General features: G+C 39.5%; 5 protein-coding genes and 1 pseudogene across 5 annotated transcripts in view; 3 read left to right on the top strand and 3 right to left on the bottom strand.

Moving 5' to 3' along the window:
- Positions 1-2,024, top strand: part of LOC104821237 (metal transporter Nramp4-like) — a 2,822-nt gene extending 798 nt beyond the window's left edge. Inside the window, exons 2-5 of the mRNA XM_010552043.2 lie at positions 1-257; positions 497-633; positions 717-1,369; positions 1,485-2,024. The exon at positions 1-257 is cut by the window's left edge and continues 2 nt beyond it. Coding sequence (XP_010550345.1) covers positions 1-257; positions 497-633; positions 717-1,369; positions 1,485-1,712 — 1,275 coding nt within the window. The 3' untranslated portion in view covers positions 1,713-2,024. The remainder of the gene's footprint in view (positions 258-496; positions 634-716; positions 1,370-1,484) is intronic.
- A 195-nt stretch (positions 2,025-2,219) lies between these two features.
- Positions 2,220-6,378, top strand: LOC104821236 (U-box domain-containing protein 2). Its single transcript, XM_019203440.1, is given in 7 exon segments — positions 2,220-2,439; positions 3,087-3,249; positions 3,378-3,659; positions 3,739-3,855; positions 4,303-6,032; positions 6,034-6,133; positions 6,230-6,378. Coding segments are annotated over 6 exon segments (2,292 nt in total). The 5' UTR covers positions 2,220-2,439; positions 3,087-3,246; the 3' UTR covers positions 6,290-6,378.
- Positions 6,379-7,078: 700 nt separating this feature from the next.
- LOC104821235 lies at positions 7,079-8,375 on the bottom strand (annotated as a pseudogene).
- Positions 8,376-10,693: 2,318 nt separating this feature from the next.
- On the bottom strand, positions 10,694-13,656 carry LOC104821234 (casein kinase II subunit alpha-2). Its single transcript, XM_010552041.1, has 10 exons — positions 13,295-13,656; positions 12,709-12,838; positions 12,333-12,527; positions 12,066-12,223; positions 11,827-11,917; positions 11,677-11,742; positions 11,495-11,577; positions 11,273-11,336; positions 11,130-11,198; positions 10,694-10,951 (listed from the first exon to the last, which is right to left on the bottom strand). Exons 1-10 carry the CDS (start codon positions 13,378-13,380, stop codon positions 10,892-10,894), a joined length of 1,002 nt encoding a protein of 333 aa, XP_010550343.1. The 5' UTR covers positions 13,381-13,656; the 3' UTR covers positions 10,694-10,891.
- Positions 13,657-13,845: 189 nt separating this feature from the next.
- Positions 13,846-15,115, bottom strand: LOC104821233. Its single transcript, XM_010552040.1, has 3 exons — positions 15,021-15,115; positions 14,640-14,835; positions 13,846-14,514 (listed from the first exon to the last, which is right to left on the bottom strand). Exons 2-3 carry the CDS (start codon positions 14,721-14,723, stop codon positions 14,041-14,043), a joined length of 558 nt encoding a protein of 185 aa, XP_010550342.1. The 5' UTR covers positions 14,724-14,835; positions 15,021-15,115; the 3' UTR covers positions 13,846-14,040.
- Positions 15,116-18,698: 3,583 nt separating this feature from the next.
- On the top strand, positions 18,699-20,157 carry LOC104821231 (peroxidase 35-like). Its single transcript, XM_010552039.1, has 4 exons — positions 18,699-18,970; positions 19,095-19,295; positions 19,424-19,589; positions 19,716-20,157. The coding sequence occupies exons 1-4, from the start codon at positions 18,755-18,757 to the stop codon at positions 20,120-20,122; spliced, it is 990 nt and encodes a 329-aa protein (XP_010550341.1). The 5' UTR covers positions 18,699-18,754; the 3' UTR covers positions 20,123-20,157.
- Positions 20,158-20,169: the final 12 nt, after the last annotated feature.

Below are 20,169 nucleotides of genomic sequence, written 5' to 3'. Positions count from 1 at the left end.
GTGATGTGGGCGACGGCGATTGGGTTGTTCGTCCAGCTCCTATCGGCTCGTCTCGGGGTCGCCACGGGCCGACATCTGGCGGAGCTCTGTCGGGAGGAGTACCCTACGTGGGCGAGGATGGTTCTGTGGATCATGGCGGAGGTTGCTCTGATCGGCGCCGATATACAGGAGGTTATCGGAAGTGCCATAGCCATCAAGATTTTGTCTAATGGGTTTATCCCTCTCTGGGCTGGAGTTGTCATCACAGCTCTCGATTGGTAATTTCTGTTTCTCTGTATGGCTAGAACCCAACATAAACCCTAAATTTCAGATTAGGGTTTCTCATAGTTGCTTTGCGTACTGAATCACTCATCAATTATCAATATGTAATATAGTACTTATTGTTGGAACTGGTCTTGTTGCTACGTTTCTCGTGTTTGTTCAGAGGAACGAGATCTACAAGAGGGAAAATGATTCTTTTTGACAGGATTACTTTCTTAAATTGGATTTATTGCAGTTTCATCTTTCTGTTCCTGGAGAACTACGGCATAAGGAAACTAGAGGCTGTGTTTGCTGTCCTAATTGCAATTATGGCAATTTCTTTTGCTTGGATGTTTGGTGAAACAAAGCCAAGTGGAACAGAACTCCTTGTCGGTTAGATTCTCTTTGTTCTCGTGTCTTGATCTGTAATCTCTCCTTTTCTCTGGAGAAAAGAGGCTAGCTTCCGTGTTTTGCAGGAGTCCTGGTCCCAAAGCTCAGCTCAAGAACAATAAAACAAGCTGTGGGTATCGTAGGATGCATTATCATGCCTCACAATGTGTTCTTGCATTCCGCACTCGTGCAGTCCCGGGAAATTGACCCGAAAAAGACGTATCGGGTCAAAGAAGCGCTCATGTACTACACCCTCGAATCAACCGGCGCCCTCGTAGTTTCGTTTATAATAAACGTCTTTGTGACCACAGTGTTTGCGAAATCGTTCTTCGGGACAGAAATAGCAGAGAGTATTGGACTTGTCAATGCAGGGCAATACCTACAAGACAAATATGGGGGTGGGGTTTTTCCGATACTCTATATATGGGCCATCGGGGTGTTAGCCGCGGGTCAGAGTAGTACTATCACCGGTACTTATGCGGGGCAGTTCATAATGGGAGGATTTCTGAACCTCAGGCTGAAGAAATGGTTAAGGGCCTTAATAACACGGAGCTTTGCGATTGTCCCGACCATGATAGTGGCCCTTGTTTTCGACTCGTCAGAATCTTTGCTTGATGAGATGAACGAATGGCTGAATGTTCTGCAATCTGTTCAGATACCCTTTGCTCTTATTCCCCTCCTTTGCTTGGTCTCTAAGGAGCAAATCATGGGCAGTTTCCGAATCAAACCCTTTGTCCAGGTACCTAAAGTTTTTCCCTTTTTCATTCCCGGCCATGATGGCTCGTTCTGCAATCTGTTCATCGTAATCATATATCGCATCATCGTAGTCATATATATCGCCATTGTATTTGCAGGCGGTAGCCTGGATTGTGGCAGCGCTGGTGATAGCCATTAACGGGTATCTTCTAGTGGATTTCTTCTCAGGAGCTGTAACGGGCGTGGCATTTCTTACAGTGGTAGTCATCGTCACCATTGCGTATGTCGTGTTCGTGCTTTACCTCATCTCACACGGCGTATCCTTCACTCCATGGCGCCTGGTTGCTCCATCATCTAAACAAACACTGACAGATGCCGTCGAATAATCTGCCTGCCCATACATCTGTAGTAGTGGAATTAGTCTTCCAATCTTTCAGGAGGCATGTCTGAAGAGTGATGGATTGGTCGGAGGAACAACAGACAAAGTTGTTTCCAGATGTTGTTGTCATGTTCCTTGTTGTCCAAGGAATTGCAGCCAACCGCTTCAAAAGAAAATTGGAGGCATGATGTTGTAGGAATATCTTCCTATTTCGGCTTCTATGATAATGTAAGAACGAATTTTCCATGTAGAATAATTATCAATCAGTGGATGGAAAAATACGTGTTTCATAGTCATAATCTCATTATCATTCAAGACATGGGTTAGGACTCGATTAAGGATTTCATCATTTGTTCCACTTGAAAGTGACGTTTTTTATTTATTTAATTATAAAAATACATAATAGATTTTTGTGGGGTTGAACAAAGATGAAGAAAAATGAAAACTGGTCAAAATTCAAAGGAAGCGACTTAACGGAAACGCGCTTCCTTTTCAATCTCGGAGCTTTGGGGAATTTTATGCGTTTTTCCTTCTCCGTCAATCAATTCCGGTCCTTGCGAAAATGCACCCACAATTATATATACATATATGTATATATGTATATATAATGCAGACGTCGGATTCATGATACAGAGAAATACCGAACCGGGAAAAACAACCATTTTTTTTTGTCTTCGTGCAAACGAAACGACCGAAACTTAGGAGGGAGAGCGAAAGAGAAAACTCCCCATCAGGTACTTCTTCTTCTTTCCTTTTTTTTTTTTTTAAGTGTCGCTTCTTCTTCCTTTTCTGTAAGTTAGGTTTGATTTTGAATTTGGAGATCGAAGCTCGAAACAGTTTCGATCTCTGTTCGATTCGAAGTTCTTTAGAAATAGCGTTAAAGAAAATACTTACACGCCTGCTTTGACTTGTAATTTACGATCTTTCTGTACGATGCGAAGTAAAAACATTTATAAATTTCTAGGGTTAACGCGAAGTTAGGAGGATTTCTGGGTTTTGGTGGGTCCTCGGCTCTGTAAATGCTTGTGCCCTCGTCTTGATCCGATTGAAAGTTTTAACCATTGAAGGTAAATATAGAAATTACTGCATTGTTCTTGCATTTAGGGCATAGATTGAAACTTGTACAAGCGGTTATGATGTTAGATCATACGAAGTTATCATCTTTACACCTGCCAATAGACGAGAGCTGTTATCTTTATGCTGAGAGAGAGGCTTGATGTTTAGCTTCAGTTCTGCTTTTGTTCAAGTGAATTGGAGCTGTAGGATTTATGGCAGTTCAAGTGAATTGGAGCTGATTTGAACTTGAATGTAGCCGAGGAACGATATAAATTAATCTTAATGACTTGCTTTTGTTCTGAATCAATGGTCTAATGCTCTGCAGATCTCATTTTAGGAAATTTGATTACCTAAGCATTGATATAGTCTTCAACTTTGACTGCTGGTGGAGCTTAAAAGCCTCAAGTTTCCATATGTGAATTTCTTTTCCATCGACAAGTGACTGCTGCTGCTGAACTTGAGTGGTTTTACTTCATCTATAAGACATGGTAAGTTTCTCAAAGTCTTACATACCTTCGGAGTTTCAGATTGCTTTTGTCTTTTTCAGCTATAGATTCCTAAGTTTACTAATGCCCGAGATTCCCATGGTTTACTTTCTGGCTGTTGATGACTGAAGGTTCAAATGGAGATGTCGTGGTTAAGATCACTTCTCGATAACATCTCCTCATTTCTAAGTCTATCATCTCTCGACAACATAAACTCTGACCCGGCTCGAAAGTACTACGCAAAGGGGGAAGAGGTAGCAAAGATTTTGAAGCCCATTCTTTCAGCCCTTTTTGACTCTGATGCTGCTTCAAACGAGTTGCTTAACAATGGATTTGAAGAGTTAGCCCAATACGTGGACGAATTAAGGGAACTGTTCCAGAGCTGGCAACCTCTCTCAAGTAGACTTTATTCTGTAAGTATAGAATCCTGCGGTCATTTGTGAGAGAAAGAATTGTTTAACTAATTCAATTTCTCTTTTGTTGTTCTATAAGGTTCTCCAAATCGAATCATTAGTGTCAAAGGTGAGGGAGTCCAGCATGGAGGTCTTCCAACTGCTGACACATTTCGAACAACAGTTACCTGACGAATTGAGTTTATCATCTGTTGAGGTAATATGACAATGCCAGCTCCATCTGAATTCTTTTTACCATTCTGAACACATGGGTCAAAACTTGCTAACTGATATCCTATCTGTTACATAGGCAATTGAATCGATACTCGGTATGTTTCTCTTGCAGATTTTCAGTTTTGAGTTTTATAATCCATCCAGATTTTTCTTAACTGATGTCCTTACTATTTTGGGAAGAATCATTCCCATTGATCTGGAATTGATCCGAAATTTCTCTAGGACACTTTCTTGAACTCTCGTTTTGCTTATAGTACTTTGCTTTTTTTTTTCCAGAAATTTTATTACAGATACCCTAATCGCTTTGCTGTCGTTTTGTTTAAGACCCAAAAGTTGATTGGTTCTTCTTTATAATGTGGTTGTTTCTCTGAGAACATTACAGCCACTTTCAATTTTGAGCTACATATTGATAAAGCGTTCATAATTGCAGCACTGCTTAGAAATGATAAAGAAAATGGGAAACGAAGTGATGTACTCAACCATCCATCAGGCTCTGAAGGATCAAGGAGATGGCATTGGGCCCACTGCAGAGGTTCTAGCGAAAATTGCAAAGAATCTTGGTCTGAAATCCAACCAGGAGATTCTGATTGAAGCTGTGGTCCTTGAAAGCATGAAGGAGAATGCTGAGCAAGGTGAGAAGAATAGTGAAGCTGAGTTCTTAGACCGATTGATTTCCCTCGTAAACAGAATGCATGATTACCTTACCAAGGTGAAGCAGTCTCAGATGGGTAGTCCTGTTCGGGTGCCTCCTGATTTTTGCTGCCCTCTGTCTCTTGAACTTATGACCAATCCAGTCATCGTTTCCTCTGGTCAGACATACGAACGTGTGTTTATACAGAACTGGCTCGATATGGGACTCATGGTTTGCCCGAGGACAAGACAGGTTCTATCCCACACCATTCTGACACCTAATTTCATTGTCAAGGCCTTTATTACCAGTTGGTGTGAATCAAACAATGTCAAGCCCCTGGATCCCTTGGAGTTATTTAGGTCGAGTCAACAGTTCCTTCTTCTTGCTGAAACATGTGTTGATGATTCGGGTAATTCTCATGTTACACCAAATGATTCACTTTATTCAGATGGACCTAGCGGTCAGGTGTCAGCTGTAAGCAATTGGGTTCAGTCAGAAAGAGATTCTTCTTCATCGAATTTTACTGGCACGTCGCAGGATAGTACTGGAGATTGGACTAACTTGGAAGACAAGAATACCAATTCACCAGCTAGGACAGGATCTTTACATGCTCCTGAAATTGAGGAACTGCCACAGATCCTCGGTAAGTCTGCTTCTGCTACAGATGAGGTCTCTGATGAGGTTCCTGGGATGGCAACAGAGTCAGGAACAGCTGCAGGTGCAGAAAACTCACAGAGAGAACATTCTGAGCTGTCTCGGGTACAGATTCAGACCATCCAACGCAACCCATCGCGAAGGCGTTTCCCGGGAATCATCTCAGCAACGATAACCGAAACAGGAACTGGTTCAAGTATAGAAACCGAGGTGAAGAAGCTGGTGGAGGACCTGAAAAGCCCTTCACTCGAAACCCAAAGAGAGGCTACGGCTCGTATCAGGATGTTATCAAGAAACAGCACTGACAACCGTATCGTGATTGCAAAATGTGGAGCAATCAGCTTACTAGTTGATCTGCTTAACTCAACCGATGCTAAAATCCAAGAAGATGCGGTGACTGCCCTTCTGAACTCATCCATCAACGACAACAATAAATTGGTAATTTCTGAGGCTGGAGCCATCGAGCCACTCATCCACGTTCTAAAAACCGGAACCCCAGAAGCCAAAGAGAATTCAGCAGCCACCCTGTTTAGCTTGTCAGTGATCGAAGAGAACAAGATCAAGATAGGACGGGCGGGAGCCATCGAGCCACTGGTTGAACTTTTAGGGGAAGGGAGCCTCAGAGGCAAGAAAGATGCAGCCACGGCTTTGTTCAGTTTATCAAAACAACACGAGAACAAAGCCTGGATAGTGCAGGCAGGGGCGGTCAGACACTTGGTCGAACTGATGGATCCAGGGACGGGTATGGTGGAGAAGGCGCTGGTTGTGCTGGCAAATCTTGCAACCATCAAAGAAGGGAAAGTTGCCATTGGTCAAGAAGGCGGGATACCGGTTCTTGTGGAGGTTGTGGAATTGGGTTCGGCCAGAGGGAAAGAGTATGCATAGCCCGCGGTTCTGCAACTCGGTCATACAAGAAGGAGCTATTCCACCTCTGGTGGCTCTTACCAGGACAGGAACGGCTCGAGCCAGAGAAAAGGTTCGAAACCTGAAACAGAACAAAAAGACTGGCTTTTTGTTTAGATTTCTGTTATGATCTTGCATAAACTCATTTTGAGTTTTGCTGTTAATGCAGGCACATAATCTTCTCAGGTACTTCAGAACACAAAGACAAGGGAATCATGGGAGAGATTGATCTTTCAGTTTCTTGTTATTCAAATTTTTTTAACTTGGTTTCATGTTTATGATTTGTGAATGTATGTAGAAATCTGGGTCTCTTTCTAACTTTGGCTTACAGGTTCTGTATTTTTTTTTTTTTTTTTTTCAACAAACAGAATAAAATCTGGTATATACATATACCTTCACACACGCATATTTGGCAAGTGAACAACAAAAATGACTACGGAATATAGTGGGCCTCTTCTCATGGGCCTACCCTAATAGGCCTATGGGTTAATGGGCCTACCTTCAGGTCAGTCAAGTCCACCCATAATAAGTTCAGACATGCCCATTTGTAATTATGTAAATCATGACTTCGAAACTGATATTGAGAGTAGACAGAAGGCGCATACATGGTGTAATTCCAAGCAGCAATGTACACTTGAAACAGGTCAAATAGGTCAAAGTTCGAAATAAAATATACTATATGATATTATGATAATGTGCCATATTTCACGTCTTTGCCTAAATAACATCATCATTGCTTGAATCATGCCGAGCACCTCCACCTATAAGATTCTACGGCTCCAGAAAATCAATATTATTGTTAGGCTGTTTTAAACTGTCACATTGCCCTCGGTTCCTTTTTTTTTTTTTTTGAATGGCGTGCTTGCATTGGTTCCATATTTTGTGTAATTTAATATTTGTATCATGGAAATAATATTATGTTAATCATCGTTAGCAACATTAGAATGGAACATTTATTTTTTAGAAGGTTATTTTCGATCGTGTGACACCCTACGTTCCGCTTTAATTCAAAACAAAATCAGCAAAATCTATAATGCACTAGAATACAAAAAGAAAATATGGTGGGAAAAATGATTAAGGCAATAAAAAAAAAAGCAAAGAAAAAGAAAAAGAGAAGCATGCGATTGCTGGGTGATCACGCCAAGCTCCTTCCATGGTCGACGAAGCTTGCATGTGAAAGTTCCTTTATCCACTCGAACGTTCTCTTTCGCGACATCGCCGTTTTCTCTGCTTTCTTCTTCGCCGTCTTCTTCTTCCTCCTCTGTTTCTCCTCCGTCGCCGCCACCACCGTCTCCACAGGACCGCCGGGGACACCATTCTTCAGAGGAACATCCGCTGTCGCGACCGAACACTTGCAGTCCCCGAACAAGAACCCTCTTCTCCGATCAGACGAGACAAACCCATTTCCCTGTTTCCTTGTTTTCGATCCCCATGTCGCTTTCCTGGAATTGCAGCTCGTGCTTGTGCTACTGCAGCTGCTGTTCCGACTGACAGATGATGATTTCGTGTTGCCGGCGGTGGGTCGGAGCTTGAGGTCTTGCAGCTCGATCTCCGGCGCGCGAACGAGGCCGAGCCGGAGAAAATCCCAGATTGAAGATTTCGGACTTCTGCTTGTACTAACACGCGCCGCTAAGCTTGACGTTCTTCTGATCTGTGGCTGTGGGCTTGGTTGACTGAAATAATTTATGAAATTGTTTTTCGTTTTCCGGCCAGATCCACTGCCGCCACCGCCGCCGGTGGTGGTGGTAGTGGTGCTGGAAGAGTAATGGCTGGGGCTAGAAACCGGGTCGGATCTCCGGTTGACCCGGCGTCCAGGCTCACTGAGTGGCGTAACGGTAAGATACGGCCTTTGAAGAACAACTCGTCCGCCGTACTCATCTCGGACCGTTCCGACCCGGCCCGCGACGACGACGTGACCGCGAAATCGAACCTGAAATCGGAATCTTCCTGTTCTTGTTTTGCTGACGCCTCGCGAGATTCCCCATTACTCGGAGATCCTCGAAATTCATCGACTTCCCTTACTGATAGATTCACCGGCAGATCGCATAACGATAACGCATCTTCTTCTTCATAGTCGTCGTCTTCGTGTGGATGTCGAGGGGAGATCAAACGGGTCTCTTCTATATTTTCTTCCGTACGTATCCTCGCCATGTACGAAGCTTCGGGAGATTCAATGCGAGAGAGCGTTTGAAAAAAATAAAAATAAAACGAAAGAGGAAGAGAAAGAGCTGAATATTTAAAGAAGAGAAGCTTCTGTTGACAAGTCAGTAGAAACAGAGAAGCCTTAGCTCATGTCTCATACATACATACATACATACATACATACATACATACATACATACATACATACATACATACATACATACATACATACATACATACATACATACATACATACATACATACATACATACATACATACATACATACATACATACATACATACATACATATATATACACTTAGGGACCAAACATAAGGCATCGAGAGAAAAAAGTTAGTTATTGCGGGGAAAAAAAGTTATATGCTTTTGTTCGAATTATTTAAATGGTATCATCCACGGAGCCGTATTAGTCCCCTTTTGCGTTTTATATTTATATATATATATATACATAAACTTAGATTTTCTATGGACAAACATAATTAGCAGTATGTAATTCAAAATTTCGAAACCCAAATATCTTATAACACGGAAAAAAACTATAACGCAGGTATGCATGCATGTGTATATTTCTTTAACATATGATACACCATAACGAGTGACCCTAAAGAATACAAAATTTGAAATAAATACAAACTATGGTAACGAAAGAATATCGGCTATGTTGGGTCGTGCTCGAGTGGGCCAACGCCACTGTTTTTGGCACGCCATGGTTAAACTTTAACCAGCACCATCACCATCATCAATATTATATATATATATACACACACACACATATATAGGACCATTTGCCTCCATCGATTTTTTTTTCGTGTCCATAAATAATACATAGATTGCAAATTTAAAAGAACGGCATCTTTCTATTTCAATCTTCGCATTTGAACTCGAGTAGTCCATGATAATCGACATGACTATAATTAATTTACGTGAAATCTTATTTACAAACTGACAAATCTCTTAGATAATCAATGCAAAATTATAACTTTTTTTTTAGCTGAAGAGAATCCTGTCAAGAAAAAACAACTGACGCCACTCATTATTTGGTAATCAATATATTTCCAAATATAAACATAAATGCGATTAGATATAAATAATTCATAATCTATTTATGAGAAAATGCGTAAATAATGTGCAACAAATTTACCATTATGATTTTATTTCATACAATGATCCTTTCGATAGAATTATCAAATTTCTTATCTCTTTTTTTTTCTACAATTGGCTAGAAACATGTTATACACTTGTCGCTGTCTTCTGTTTGTTCTCCCTTGGGATTTAGAAAATGTATAAATGTTTTTGTTTTTTTGGTCGTTCATAGTGAGCCACGTAAAAATTACAAATATGAAGATTGAAGACTGAGACTCTTCGCTCCAAGAAAAATTATATCCTAATTGTCAAACATTGATTTCTAGAAACAATATATTTTTCTAATGAAATATCATAAGGATAACAGATTTAGTAAAGTTTCTATTACAATGTTTTTATTGTTATTTAGTTATCAAGTCGGTATATAAAACTTGAATATGAATCAATAGAAATTTTCTAATTTTTTTCATTTATCTCTTTTATTTTTTTTCTTCTTCTTATTTTCCGTTTCTTTCTCTCATTTTTTAACTACAAAAAAATAATAACAGAATAAACTTATATATCAAACATAAAACTTTATACAAATAATATCTTCCACAATAAGAAAATTTGAACAAATTACAATGAAATATCAGATCGTAAGAAAAGTATATGTTGATTTTTATGAAAATGAGAAGCATGTTTTGACTTGATCCAAGCCGGGCCGCGGGGGGTCAGGTCATACCCACAAACAGTAAAGTCTTGATGTTGCGAAATAAAAACCACATGTTTTTTTTTTGTTCAATTTTTTTTTTATTTGGTGGCAACTATTTTTTTCTTCTCCATTGGTCGTGTCGTGAGAACCCGCGTGACGAAAAGGCATCATTTTTTTTTCTGTCTTTTTTGTAATTTCCCTTTTTTTAATAATCAATGCACAAATTTCAAATTGTCATTCATATGCAAAGGTATTTGCTCGTGTTTTCTTTTTGTTTAGAGGTGGCCAAAACGAACAGTTATGCCACTGTGTATGACCGTATAATTAATTATGATAATTTTCTACTCCGATATACCGTAGCTATATATACGAATTAAATTTAACGATCCTAAATAGAATTACTTTTACGATTTTAAAATATATAATATCGAATTTTTTTTAATCACATCAATTTAGTGATAAAACTTTAATGGAGGGTAATCTTAAAAAGCATCCAAAAGAAAGTAAAGTTGGATTTCATCTTATCTAAAGATATTTGTTTTGTTAAGAGTCTAATCTCAGTTTTATCCTTGACAAAGACTAATTATTATAATTACAGAAAATGCTTCTACCTAGGCATCGCATCATTCATTTACAGCCCAGCAATTCTATAAAAACAGCATTCAGGCCCATATCAGGCCCATAGTCCATAATGACCAAAGCCCATCAAAGACAAGAATAGGGCCCATATCATATAATACCATTCTTGTCTGGTTTCCACTTTCCCACATAACAAAGTTCATTCATTACTTTGTTGAAGAAATAGGACCAAAGTGAGAGTGTATATTTAAAACCGGGTAGGTTTGGTTTCATTATCCGACATGAACACCCAACTCGTTGCCTTACGGTCTCTACTGCGTCCGCATTCTGCTGCTTTCCGCTGCCCTCACTTGCCCAAAATATGGGTGGCTCTGTCCACAAGAACAACTGCTACATCAGACAATGAGATATACCCTCTCATTCTATGAATCCATGGATGGATATACAGTAAGCATTTAAGGGATGTGGTAGTGGTAGAGAATCAATAAAGACAATCATGGGGAATCTGTTCTTTTACGTGTGTGTATATATATACACACACACACGTACCATGGCTTCTCTTGCTGTTAATCTGTCTTGATGGTCATACCGGAGTAACTTGTCCAGGAAATCAATAGCCTACACTCGTGATATAAAACTTCAGCAATTTGCAGTAAAAGCAGAGTAGAAAAAGGTGGAGAGAGAAACAAAACCTCAGGTGAGATTAAATGCTGATTATCCGCATTGACGAATTTGGACCAAGGTTTCCTGCTGTGCCTGTGGTCACATACATCATGATCATGATCATTGACAAAAAAAAAAACGATATCATACCCCACCGTAAGCTGAGGGCGGAGGCGTTTTCTGTAGAATAAAATCATCACCACATCTCCACAATCTTAATCCATGCAGGGAAAACAGGAAAATTTTTGTACCTCCCAACAAGTGCCTCAAGCTGAGGATCAAGTTCCAACTGATACTTGTTTAGATATGCATTCAATTCATCAGTTCCCAGCACCTGAGACAGAACGGACAAATACTTGAAATGGAGCCAATACTAGTTCAAGAAGATGGGTTTATCCTCAACTGGCAAACCTAATCGTGTTAGTACAATTACCTTAGCAATTTTGACGAGTTGATCCTGATTGTCGTGGCCATAAAAGAATGGTTCCTTGCGAAATATCTGTAAGAACGGAATAATTAACAAAATCAAATGTCCACAACATGATACAGGGCAATGAAAAGGGAAATTCAGATGACCACTCACCATCCCTGCGAACATGCAACCAAGGCTCCACATATCCAATGAATAGTCATAGTCCTGTAAATCCACTAGAAGTTCGGGTCCCTTGAAGTATCTGATACATAAAGAAAAAACTTTCAGCCTATCTTATCATTCATCACAAACTGTAGCTCTATCACCAAAAGGAAACCGATGTCCAGCCAGTTTAATCAATTCAAAAAGAAATGAAATAAAGGGTACATAGAAAATAAAGTGATCCAAACCTTGAGGCCACACGGACATTATACTCTTTTCCAGGATGATAAAACTCAGCAAGACCCCAATCTATCAGGCGAAGTTTACGCAACTCATGGTCTATCATGACATTGTGAGGCTTGACATCTCTATGCATTATACCTTGTGAATGACAAAAGTCCAGTGCCTGAGTAATAATCACAAAAGGATGTCTCCTAGCTTAGTTGACAGCGACCCATGGAACATTCCGGACATCCAAAGTCAAATGAAGTAAAATACACCGATACAGCAATTACCTTCAACAGCTCATAGATGTAGTAGCGGATGTCATAATCAGTCAATGTAGGATACAGAACTTTGAAATCTGTGCTGTTAACATACTCGAATATCAAGCTTGGGGTTTTCGAGTGTTGATCTCGGACAACATCAAACAGCTTGACAATGTTTGGCCCTCCACAGATATTCTGAAGTATTTTAATCTCTCTTCTTATCTGAGAAAAGAGCATTCAAGCCTTCAAAAAGACAACCCGACATCCGACTAGACAAGATCAAGGCAGAACCTCATCAATGGAAGCCAAGTACTAAAAAGTCATCTGGTGTAGCGGCGATCTTATCTTAGCTCAACAATTTATCTATATGTTATCTGATTGTAGAAATGTAAGATAAAGTCACCTTCTTTTTCTTAACAGGCTTGAGGATCTTGATTATGCACTTCTCGTTGCTATTAACGTTTATGCCCTCAAAAACCTCACTATATTTTCCACGTCCAACCTTCCGGACTACCTCGTAATCATCTTGATCCCTGAAAACAAAAAGAGGAAGATATAAACTTTAGCAGAAGCACATTCACCCACCCAGCATAATCAAAGAAATGTGGCAAGAAGTTTTTAATTTTTTTCGTCCCATTCAATCCAAATTAATATCCAGTGGAGAGAAAATGGCCAAAATCATTCTTCCTCACGCTGATTCAGAATCCAGTATTGCAACTTTTCGAAAGCAGCTTTAAAAGCTCAATTTATACATTATTTGTCACCACTTTGATTAGATTTGAGCTAAATGGAAGAGAAATCAGGTAAATATGATCGTTTGCCTTCATTGCCCTTCCCCCACGTGATGACCATTAATCCAGAATCAGAATCCAACACGATAAACTACAGAAATACGATCTTTGGGCCATTAAGATTATCATCCGATCTCGCATGAGCACGAAACCGAAATTCAAATCCTAGGGTTTTCCTGTTCCAGAAAAAAACATTACCCCCATTGAACGTTAAGAGACTCGTAATCCCAATACTCCTTGGGACGAATCACGTTGATGTCGGTGTAAACACGAGCTTTCGACATCGCTCGGCGACTGGAACCGGGAATCTCGACGATAATGTCGAAATGGAGGCGATCGACCGTACTACCGACGACGTCGGAGGCGGCAGGAACGGAGGTAGCGACAGGTAAGGGCAGGATAGGAGAGTGCGCCGACGGCGCACGTAAGGTCAAGACGGCGTAGGCTAACAGGAAACGTCGGAGAGGGAGAGATGCGAAGAGGAAACAGGAGGAGGAGAGGATTAGCGCATCTATCACCCAGTGCGCGCTTCCACACCCGAATTTTTCCTTTTTGCGGCTTTTACGCAACCCCAAAAAAACACACGGGTATTTTTTTATTTATAAAGAATAAAAAATAAGGCCCAAGAGAATCTCTCCACACTTTATTTATTGGGCCTATAGGCCCAATAAAATGTCATGTGGCTCATTCACTGGCACAAGGTCGTGAGGTCATCTAACTAGAACAAAACAAGAGCATGTATTCTTACCCGGAGTTTTAAAATTGACCGTTGACCCTTTTACATATGCTCCTCCATTAATAATAATGTCATAGACCAGCTGATAAGAACCCTAATAAAATATTCTCATCACAACACCACAAGAGAACAACATACAAAAAACCCCCTACAGATTAAAACCTGAAAATTTTCAAGATATATTTTCAGGACAATGAGCTAATCGACATCAAGTAACATTCAAGCTCAATACTTGGAGCCATGGCTGCTGCTGCTTCATCAACATCTCCTGTCTCGTTTGTTCTTCGGTAACGGCACTATCATTTCCTCTATTGTTGCTAGATCCCGTCGACGACGATGACAAACTCCGGCGAGAATCCGAATTTTCCGGCGATTCTGATGAGTTTTTCTTCGGCTTCTTCTTCCTCGGCCGGTTGAAACATGTCGGTCCGAGTGTTAGTTCAATCTCACTCTCGTCTATGATCTCTATGTCCGATCCATCGAAGTTGGCATGTCGGTCCAAATCTAATTTGATCCTCAAATCTTCTCGAACGTCGCAGCTGTCGACGTCTTCCACCCTTTCGATGAACCCTATCCCGATATTTACATCATTGTTGTTATGAAGTTCTTGCTTAGATCTGTTCATCTCCATGTTCTTCATCAGTATCTTCTGAACGTGGTATAAACGATGAAGTTCGTTTACCTAATACACAAAACCATGTATTTAATATGAAAAAAATGAATCATTCTCGTTTTAAATTGCATGTATATATGTATATATCTATGTTACGTTGTGTGTGTGTATATATGCAAGAAACATCAACGAACCTGATGCTTGAAAGTTTCTTCGTGTTTGAGCATAGCCATTCTGATCATGTACTTCTTGTCGTACGGATTAAGAAACTTCTCCATGTCCGAAAGAATCGATTTCAGCCAAATTTCAACAAATACGCAATAAATTTCCCCCAAAAGAAAAGGAGCTCCCTTGTTCTAGCAGTCTTGCAAAGGATATTAGTTCAATTACCTGTGAAAATGAAATATATATATATATCAGAAAAAATATCATCATATCCAAATATATAAACAGTATATATCTGCATGAACTGCTGTAATACGATCCACGAATATAAGTATATGGACCCAGTAATACGATATATAATCCTAATCTAAATTTAAAAAAGAGAAGAAATTACGAAGAACATGACTGACCCGAGTTTTAAGAGCTAAGTAGCTGATGATGATCGGGAAATTACAAAATTAAAAGTAATTTCCTTTTGCGAATAATGAGGAAAGAATTGTGCGATGGGGGAAGATCGGCTCTTTTGGATTGGCGTTTTCACATTCCCCGTGATTATATATAACCTTGATATCATTATTTAATTAGTTTAGGATCATTGTTTAAAGTTAAATTAAATAATATAATAAAAGGGTATGCCTTTGCGTTTTTGTATAATATTTTATCTCCCATCACAGAACCCGAAGTGTTTGTTGCAACTCATGCCAAACAAATCCCAGTGCCTTCAGCCAAATTTATGTCACCTCCCAGACAAGCTCCAGCAAAGCTCTACTTACATGTTACGTCCACGTCATGTTTGTGTGTGTGTGTATATCTATGTATGTATGTATGTATTGTATATATTTGTACAGGTATATGATGATTTCACAAGAGAGACAAGCCTATATATTTAAATTTTGGATCCAGCATCACCACGTAATAAATTCGGTAATAAAACAATATCCGTGGGATCAGATTTTAAAAGTATCTCATTTTTTGTTGTCTGCAATTGAAGTTTAAATTATGTAATTATAGTTCTATAAGATCCATGCTCCAATAACGGATCTACAGATATTTTTGTTATATAGCTGTTAAACATTCATATAGACACCAATAGAATACAAAGTTTATTCTATGCTTCGTTAATAAAATCATATTAATTTCACATTTAGATATGGTAACATCATGATTTAGTATTTGTGGTTCAACTAACAACTGTGTACCTTGTACAGGGGATTTGCATGTTATACATACATATATATATATATATATATATATATATATGCATGATTTAATAATAATCGTTGCTATGATATAAAAATAACAGGCAAAGGGAACATCTTATATCTTGCTGAGCTGAAATCACATGCAACCCAGATTAACAAATCAACACAAACAGTTGTCTTAATCACTCAAATAAACATATATTTAATTTATGTATACGTATACTTATGTACCGATTAATATATAAGCATGCAGAAATGTGCAAGTATAAATGTAGACACCATAAATAATTGGAGCAGACTTTCGGGATGGTTAATGGAGGGGATAATCATAATAAAGGGCGAGCGAATCAGAATCTTGAAGGGTTGGCATGTCGTTGGGTCCCACATACGGAGAGATCGTAGCCGTTAGATTTTGGTGGGCTGCCTCCTCGAACATTCCAAAGGCTCAGCACAGGATCTGATCCCACCGGATCTACCCAAGCAGCGACCGATTACGTATATTGTAATATAATATGTTAATTGTTGTATTATTACATGGTTTCCCACTAATTGTTCTTGGACCGACTTTTTCCAAATTAAATTATCCGCTTTGAGTATGCATGTTTGTTCCTATTTTTTTTTAAACCAATACATCACTTTAATGCAAAAGTATGATAACGATAATAATCATTATCACAATAGTCGACTTTGTAGTGAGTCGTTTTGCGTTGTCATTTGTGTATATTTATTTTTTCAGTTTCGAAGAATTATCAATGGACTGATAATATTTCATTTATACAAGTCAAAATGCGTACTGGATTGACCTGATATTCACCGTAGAACTTGTTACCGACAATTATATGTCACACTAAAAATCATTTTAGAGGTAAATTAACGACTAGCTCAACGCATTAGTTAATAGGAATTACTATTTCTTTGACAAAACTCTAAGTGCATCGGAGAAGTCTCCGACTCGGTTGGAAAACGACAAGCTCCTTCTATTTGAGGTTAAGGGTTTAAGGGTTTGATTTCTCCTAATGTCATGCTTTCCCTGAACCGGTCAGTTTCGATCGGTTTATCTATTCTATGTGGTTTGCCGGTTATTATGTAAGACCATGTGGGTTGTGAGGCATTGCGGGTCCGGTCAAGGGCCGGTTCCCAAACGATTAAAAGTGCATCGAAATGCGGGTTTTAGTTTTGGGTAGTGTTTCCACCATGCAATTGAAGAGAGAGGGAGAGAGATGCACGCGTTGCCGGGCGAGGGTAGGGGCCGTGGGTTCATGGAGAAGGCTGAAACCAAAAAAGGTGACGTGGCATAATGATCATTAGGCCTCACTGGGTCCCACCTCGGAATGTGCACTTTGAACTTTGAACGGACCCGATCACGTTAGAACCTCGGATATCTAAGATGGTGTGGTCAGTGTTAGAGATAAGATGCGTTAAAGAACATAAAAACAACATGGAAGATCTCTTTTTGATATAACAATGTAGAAGAAATATTTTTTTTTAGTCATGGAAGAATTGAATTGTACAAATTACGACAAAGTTGGTAATTAAATATATGCTTATGCAATATATAAATTATAATACGTACGTAAAATGATAACAATAATCGTATGGGTAATATGGGGGCATATGGACCCTTTCATAACAATTCGTAGGTTTCGGAGCACACGAGGATCTGACGGCTACCGCAGCCATGTCCTGTCTCTTCTTCCACGGGGGGCTTTCGAGCAGTTCATCCTCAAAACTCGAGTCCTCGTGAATATTCTTATTTATTTAATTTCTAATTATAAGTCAGTACTATATATTTAATTATTCTTAAAGTGAGATAAAAGCTTATATAGTCATAAGCATGATTAAATGTTTAATGCGACCGTAACTGTTTTAGTGCGTTGGGAAGAGGCATGTTGAGAAAATCAAGGATCACGATCCTCCTCTCTACTTCTGAATCTCGGGTTTCCCAATTTCATAATCACGAGCTTAATTATTAATATATTAGAAAACGATGAGGTTATAAAAAAAATTATTATTTTAATTACAAGGCAGTAACAAGCAATTATGACGCCCAATGGAATCTACACAATTTATTTTCCTTGATCATTTTCGAAGCTCTGCTGTAAATGTGGTGTTCCTGGGCCTTCTTAGCCAGTAGATGGCCCATATTTCTCAATTAAAAGTGAAGGCCCAATAAAAAGCCCATTTAATGAATTAAGGCTTTTTGGTCGGTTTGACAAGAATACGTCGGTCCAATTTTTTTTATCTGCACAGTTGAATTATATATGCTTAAGCTTTATTATGTTAGTTTTGACATTTAGCCGATATGTCCCACCCAAATGAAGAGCGTGCCTAGCACAATATTTGCATAATAACAAAATATTATATATTATGTTATAATAAAGATATATGAAACAATAATTCAGAAGCGATCCAAGATGCTCCTGTTACGGTGTTACCTACAAAAGACGTGCATGCGACATCGCCACTCTCCATTTTGTTTTGTCATGATCTTAGTGAATTAGTCATAATCTTAATTGGTTAAGTTGATATTATAAATTTACATTGTTCTAAATAGAATTCGATTTTTGTAACAATTCAATATATAACACGAACTTCCGAGTGAACCGTAAGTTAAGCACATAATAAATTACCATTTTACATTATTAAATGGTATACAGACATTTGTTAATCCCATTAATCAAGTTGACCGGTTTTAAAATATATATTAACGAAAGCCCGGTGTGGTGCATTTAACTTAAAATCTAATATTAAAAATACAATTATAAAAATAAATAAATCAAGTGGAACATATTCTTATGAATTTTATATTTCACTATATCCTCCAAGCCCGTCTCCTATATAAAGCCCCTCATTGTGCAACTTCATTACACAAGCAAAACACAAAGCAGCTCTTCTTTACCTTGTATTGAACTAAAATCTATATAGTCCAACGCTTGGGAGAGATGGCTCGGTTCGGTCTGGTCCTAGCCACGGCTCTTTGTCTCGCCGTCTCCATGTTCCCTGACCTAACCACGGCTCAGCTGATGCCCAAATTCTACGCCAAGACATGTCCCAACGTCGAACAAATCGTCAGAAATGTCGTCAAGAGAAAAGTCAAGCAAACCTTCGTCTCCATCCCAGCCACTCTCCGCCTCTTCTTCCACGACTGCGCCGTCTCTGTATGTCCATATACATACATACATATATATATATACGTATATACGACATGTATTTGTCAGTTTCTAACATGATATATATGCATACATTTTGGTTTCTTGTTATTGATATCTATATCTATTGTAGGGATGTGATGCATCGCTTATGATTCAATCAACACCGAACAACAAGGCGGAGAAGGATCATCCGGACAACTTGTCATTGGCCGGAGACGGGTTCGACGTGGTGATCCAAGCCAAGAAAGCCCTCGACGCTAACCCTAACTGCCGTAACAAGGTCTCTTGCGCCGATATCCTTGCCTTGGCTACCCGAGACGTCGTCGTCGAAGTAAGTTATAACCCCTCGATCCGGTATACAGATATATATTATACAGTCTTAACGCATGCATCATGTATCCTTTTCGTGAAATGACCGGAACTATATGTTATATGTATGATATATATATATATATATAGGCAGGAGGACCGTTCTATGAAGTGGAGCTCGGAAGGTTCGATAGTTTGGTGTCAAAGGCAGCCAGTGTCGAAGGAAACTTGCCCAAACCGACCGATGATCTTAACAAACTCAATGCCCTCTTCAGTAAGCTGAAACTTAGCCAAGATGACATGATTGCTCTCTCAGGTAACGCCATTATATACATTAGCCACACACACACATATATATATATATATACACGTATGTATATATATTTGTTCAGTCTCAATATTGTGAATGCAATCTAAACCGTGAGATTGAAACGTGACGCAGCGGCACACACCGTCGGATTCGCGCACTGCAGCAAGGTGTTCAACAGAATCTACAGCTTCAGCAAAACCAGCCCCGTGGACCCTACATTGAACAAGACCTACGCCAAGGACCTTCAGATGGCATGCCCGAAGAAAGTGGACCCCAGAATCGCCATCAACATGGACCCCACCACTCCAAGGATCTTCGACAATGTCTACTTCAAGAATCTCCAACAGGGCAAAGGACTGTTCACCTCCGACCAGGTTCTCTTCACCGACAGCCGTTCTAAGCAGACCGTCAACGCCTGGGCCAAGGACCCGCAAGCGTTTAACCGCGCGTTTGCGACCGCCATGACCAAGCTCGGCCGCTTTGGCGTTAAGAACCGCTTCAATGGAAACATCCGTCGCGATTGTGGTCGATTTAACTGAACATGATTCGGCCTAACCCAAAGTGTGATCCCCCCCCCCCCTTTTTT

Source organism: Tarenaya hassleriana, unplaced genomic scaffold (genome assembly GCF_000463585.1).
Source record: "Tarenaya hassleriana unplaced genomic scaffold, ASM46358v1 Cleome33, whole genome shotgun sequence".
Taxonomy (NCBI): Eukaryota; Viridiplantae; Streptophyta; class Magnoliopsida; order Brassicales; family Cleomaceae; genus Tarenaya; species Tarenaya hassleriana.
This window is presented reverse-complemented; position numbering and strand designations above follow the sequence as displayed.

Coding starts and splice junctions, on each gene's coding strand:
- LOC104821233 (XM_010552040.1), bottom strand. CDS start 14,723: ATGGAGAAGTTTCTTAATCCGTACGACAAGAAGTACATGATCAGAATG. Junction 14,515..14,639: donor AAGAAACTTTCAAGCATCAG/GTTCGTTGATGT, acceptor TTTGTGTATTAG/GTAAACGAACTTCATCGTTT.
- LOC104821234 (XM_010552041.1), bottom strand. CDS start 13,380: ATGTCGAAAGCTCGTGTTTACACCGACATCAACGTGATTCGTCCCAAG. Junction 12,839..13,294: donor TCTCTTAACGTTCAATGGGG/GTAATGTTTTTT, acceptor TTTTGTTTTCAG/GGATCAAGATGATTACGAGG. Junction 11,337..11,494: donor CTTGAGGCACTTGTTGGGAG/GTACAAAAATTT, acceptor ATGTGACCACAG/GCACAGCAGGAAACCTTGGT.
- LOC104821231 (XM_010552039.1), top strand. CDS start 18,755: ATGGCTCGGTTCGGTCTGGTCCTAGCCACGGCTCTTTGTCTCGCCGTC. Junction 18,971..19,094: donor TCCACGACTGCGCCGTCTCT/GTATGTCCATAT, acceptor TATCTATTGTAG/GGATGTGATGCATCGCTTAT. Junction 19,590..19,715: donor TGACATGATTGCTCTCTCAG/GTAACGCCATTA, acceptor AACGTGACGCAG/CGGCACACACCGTCGGATTC.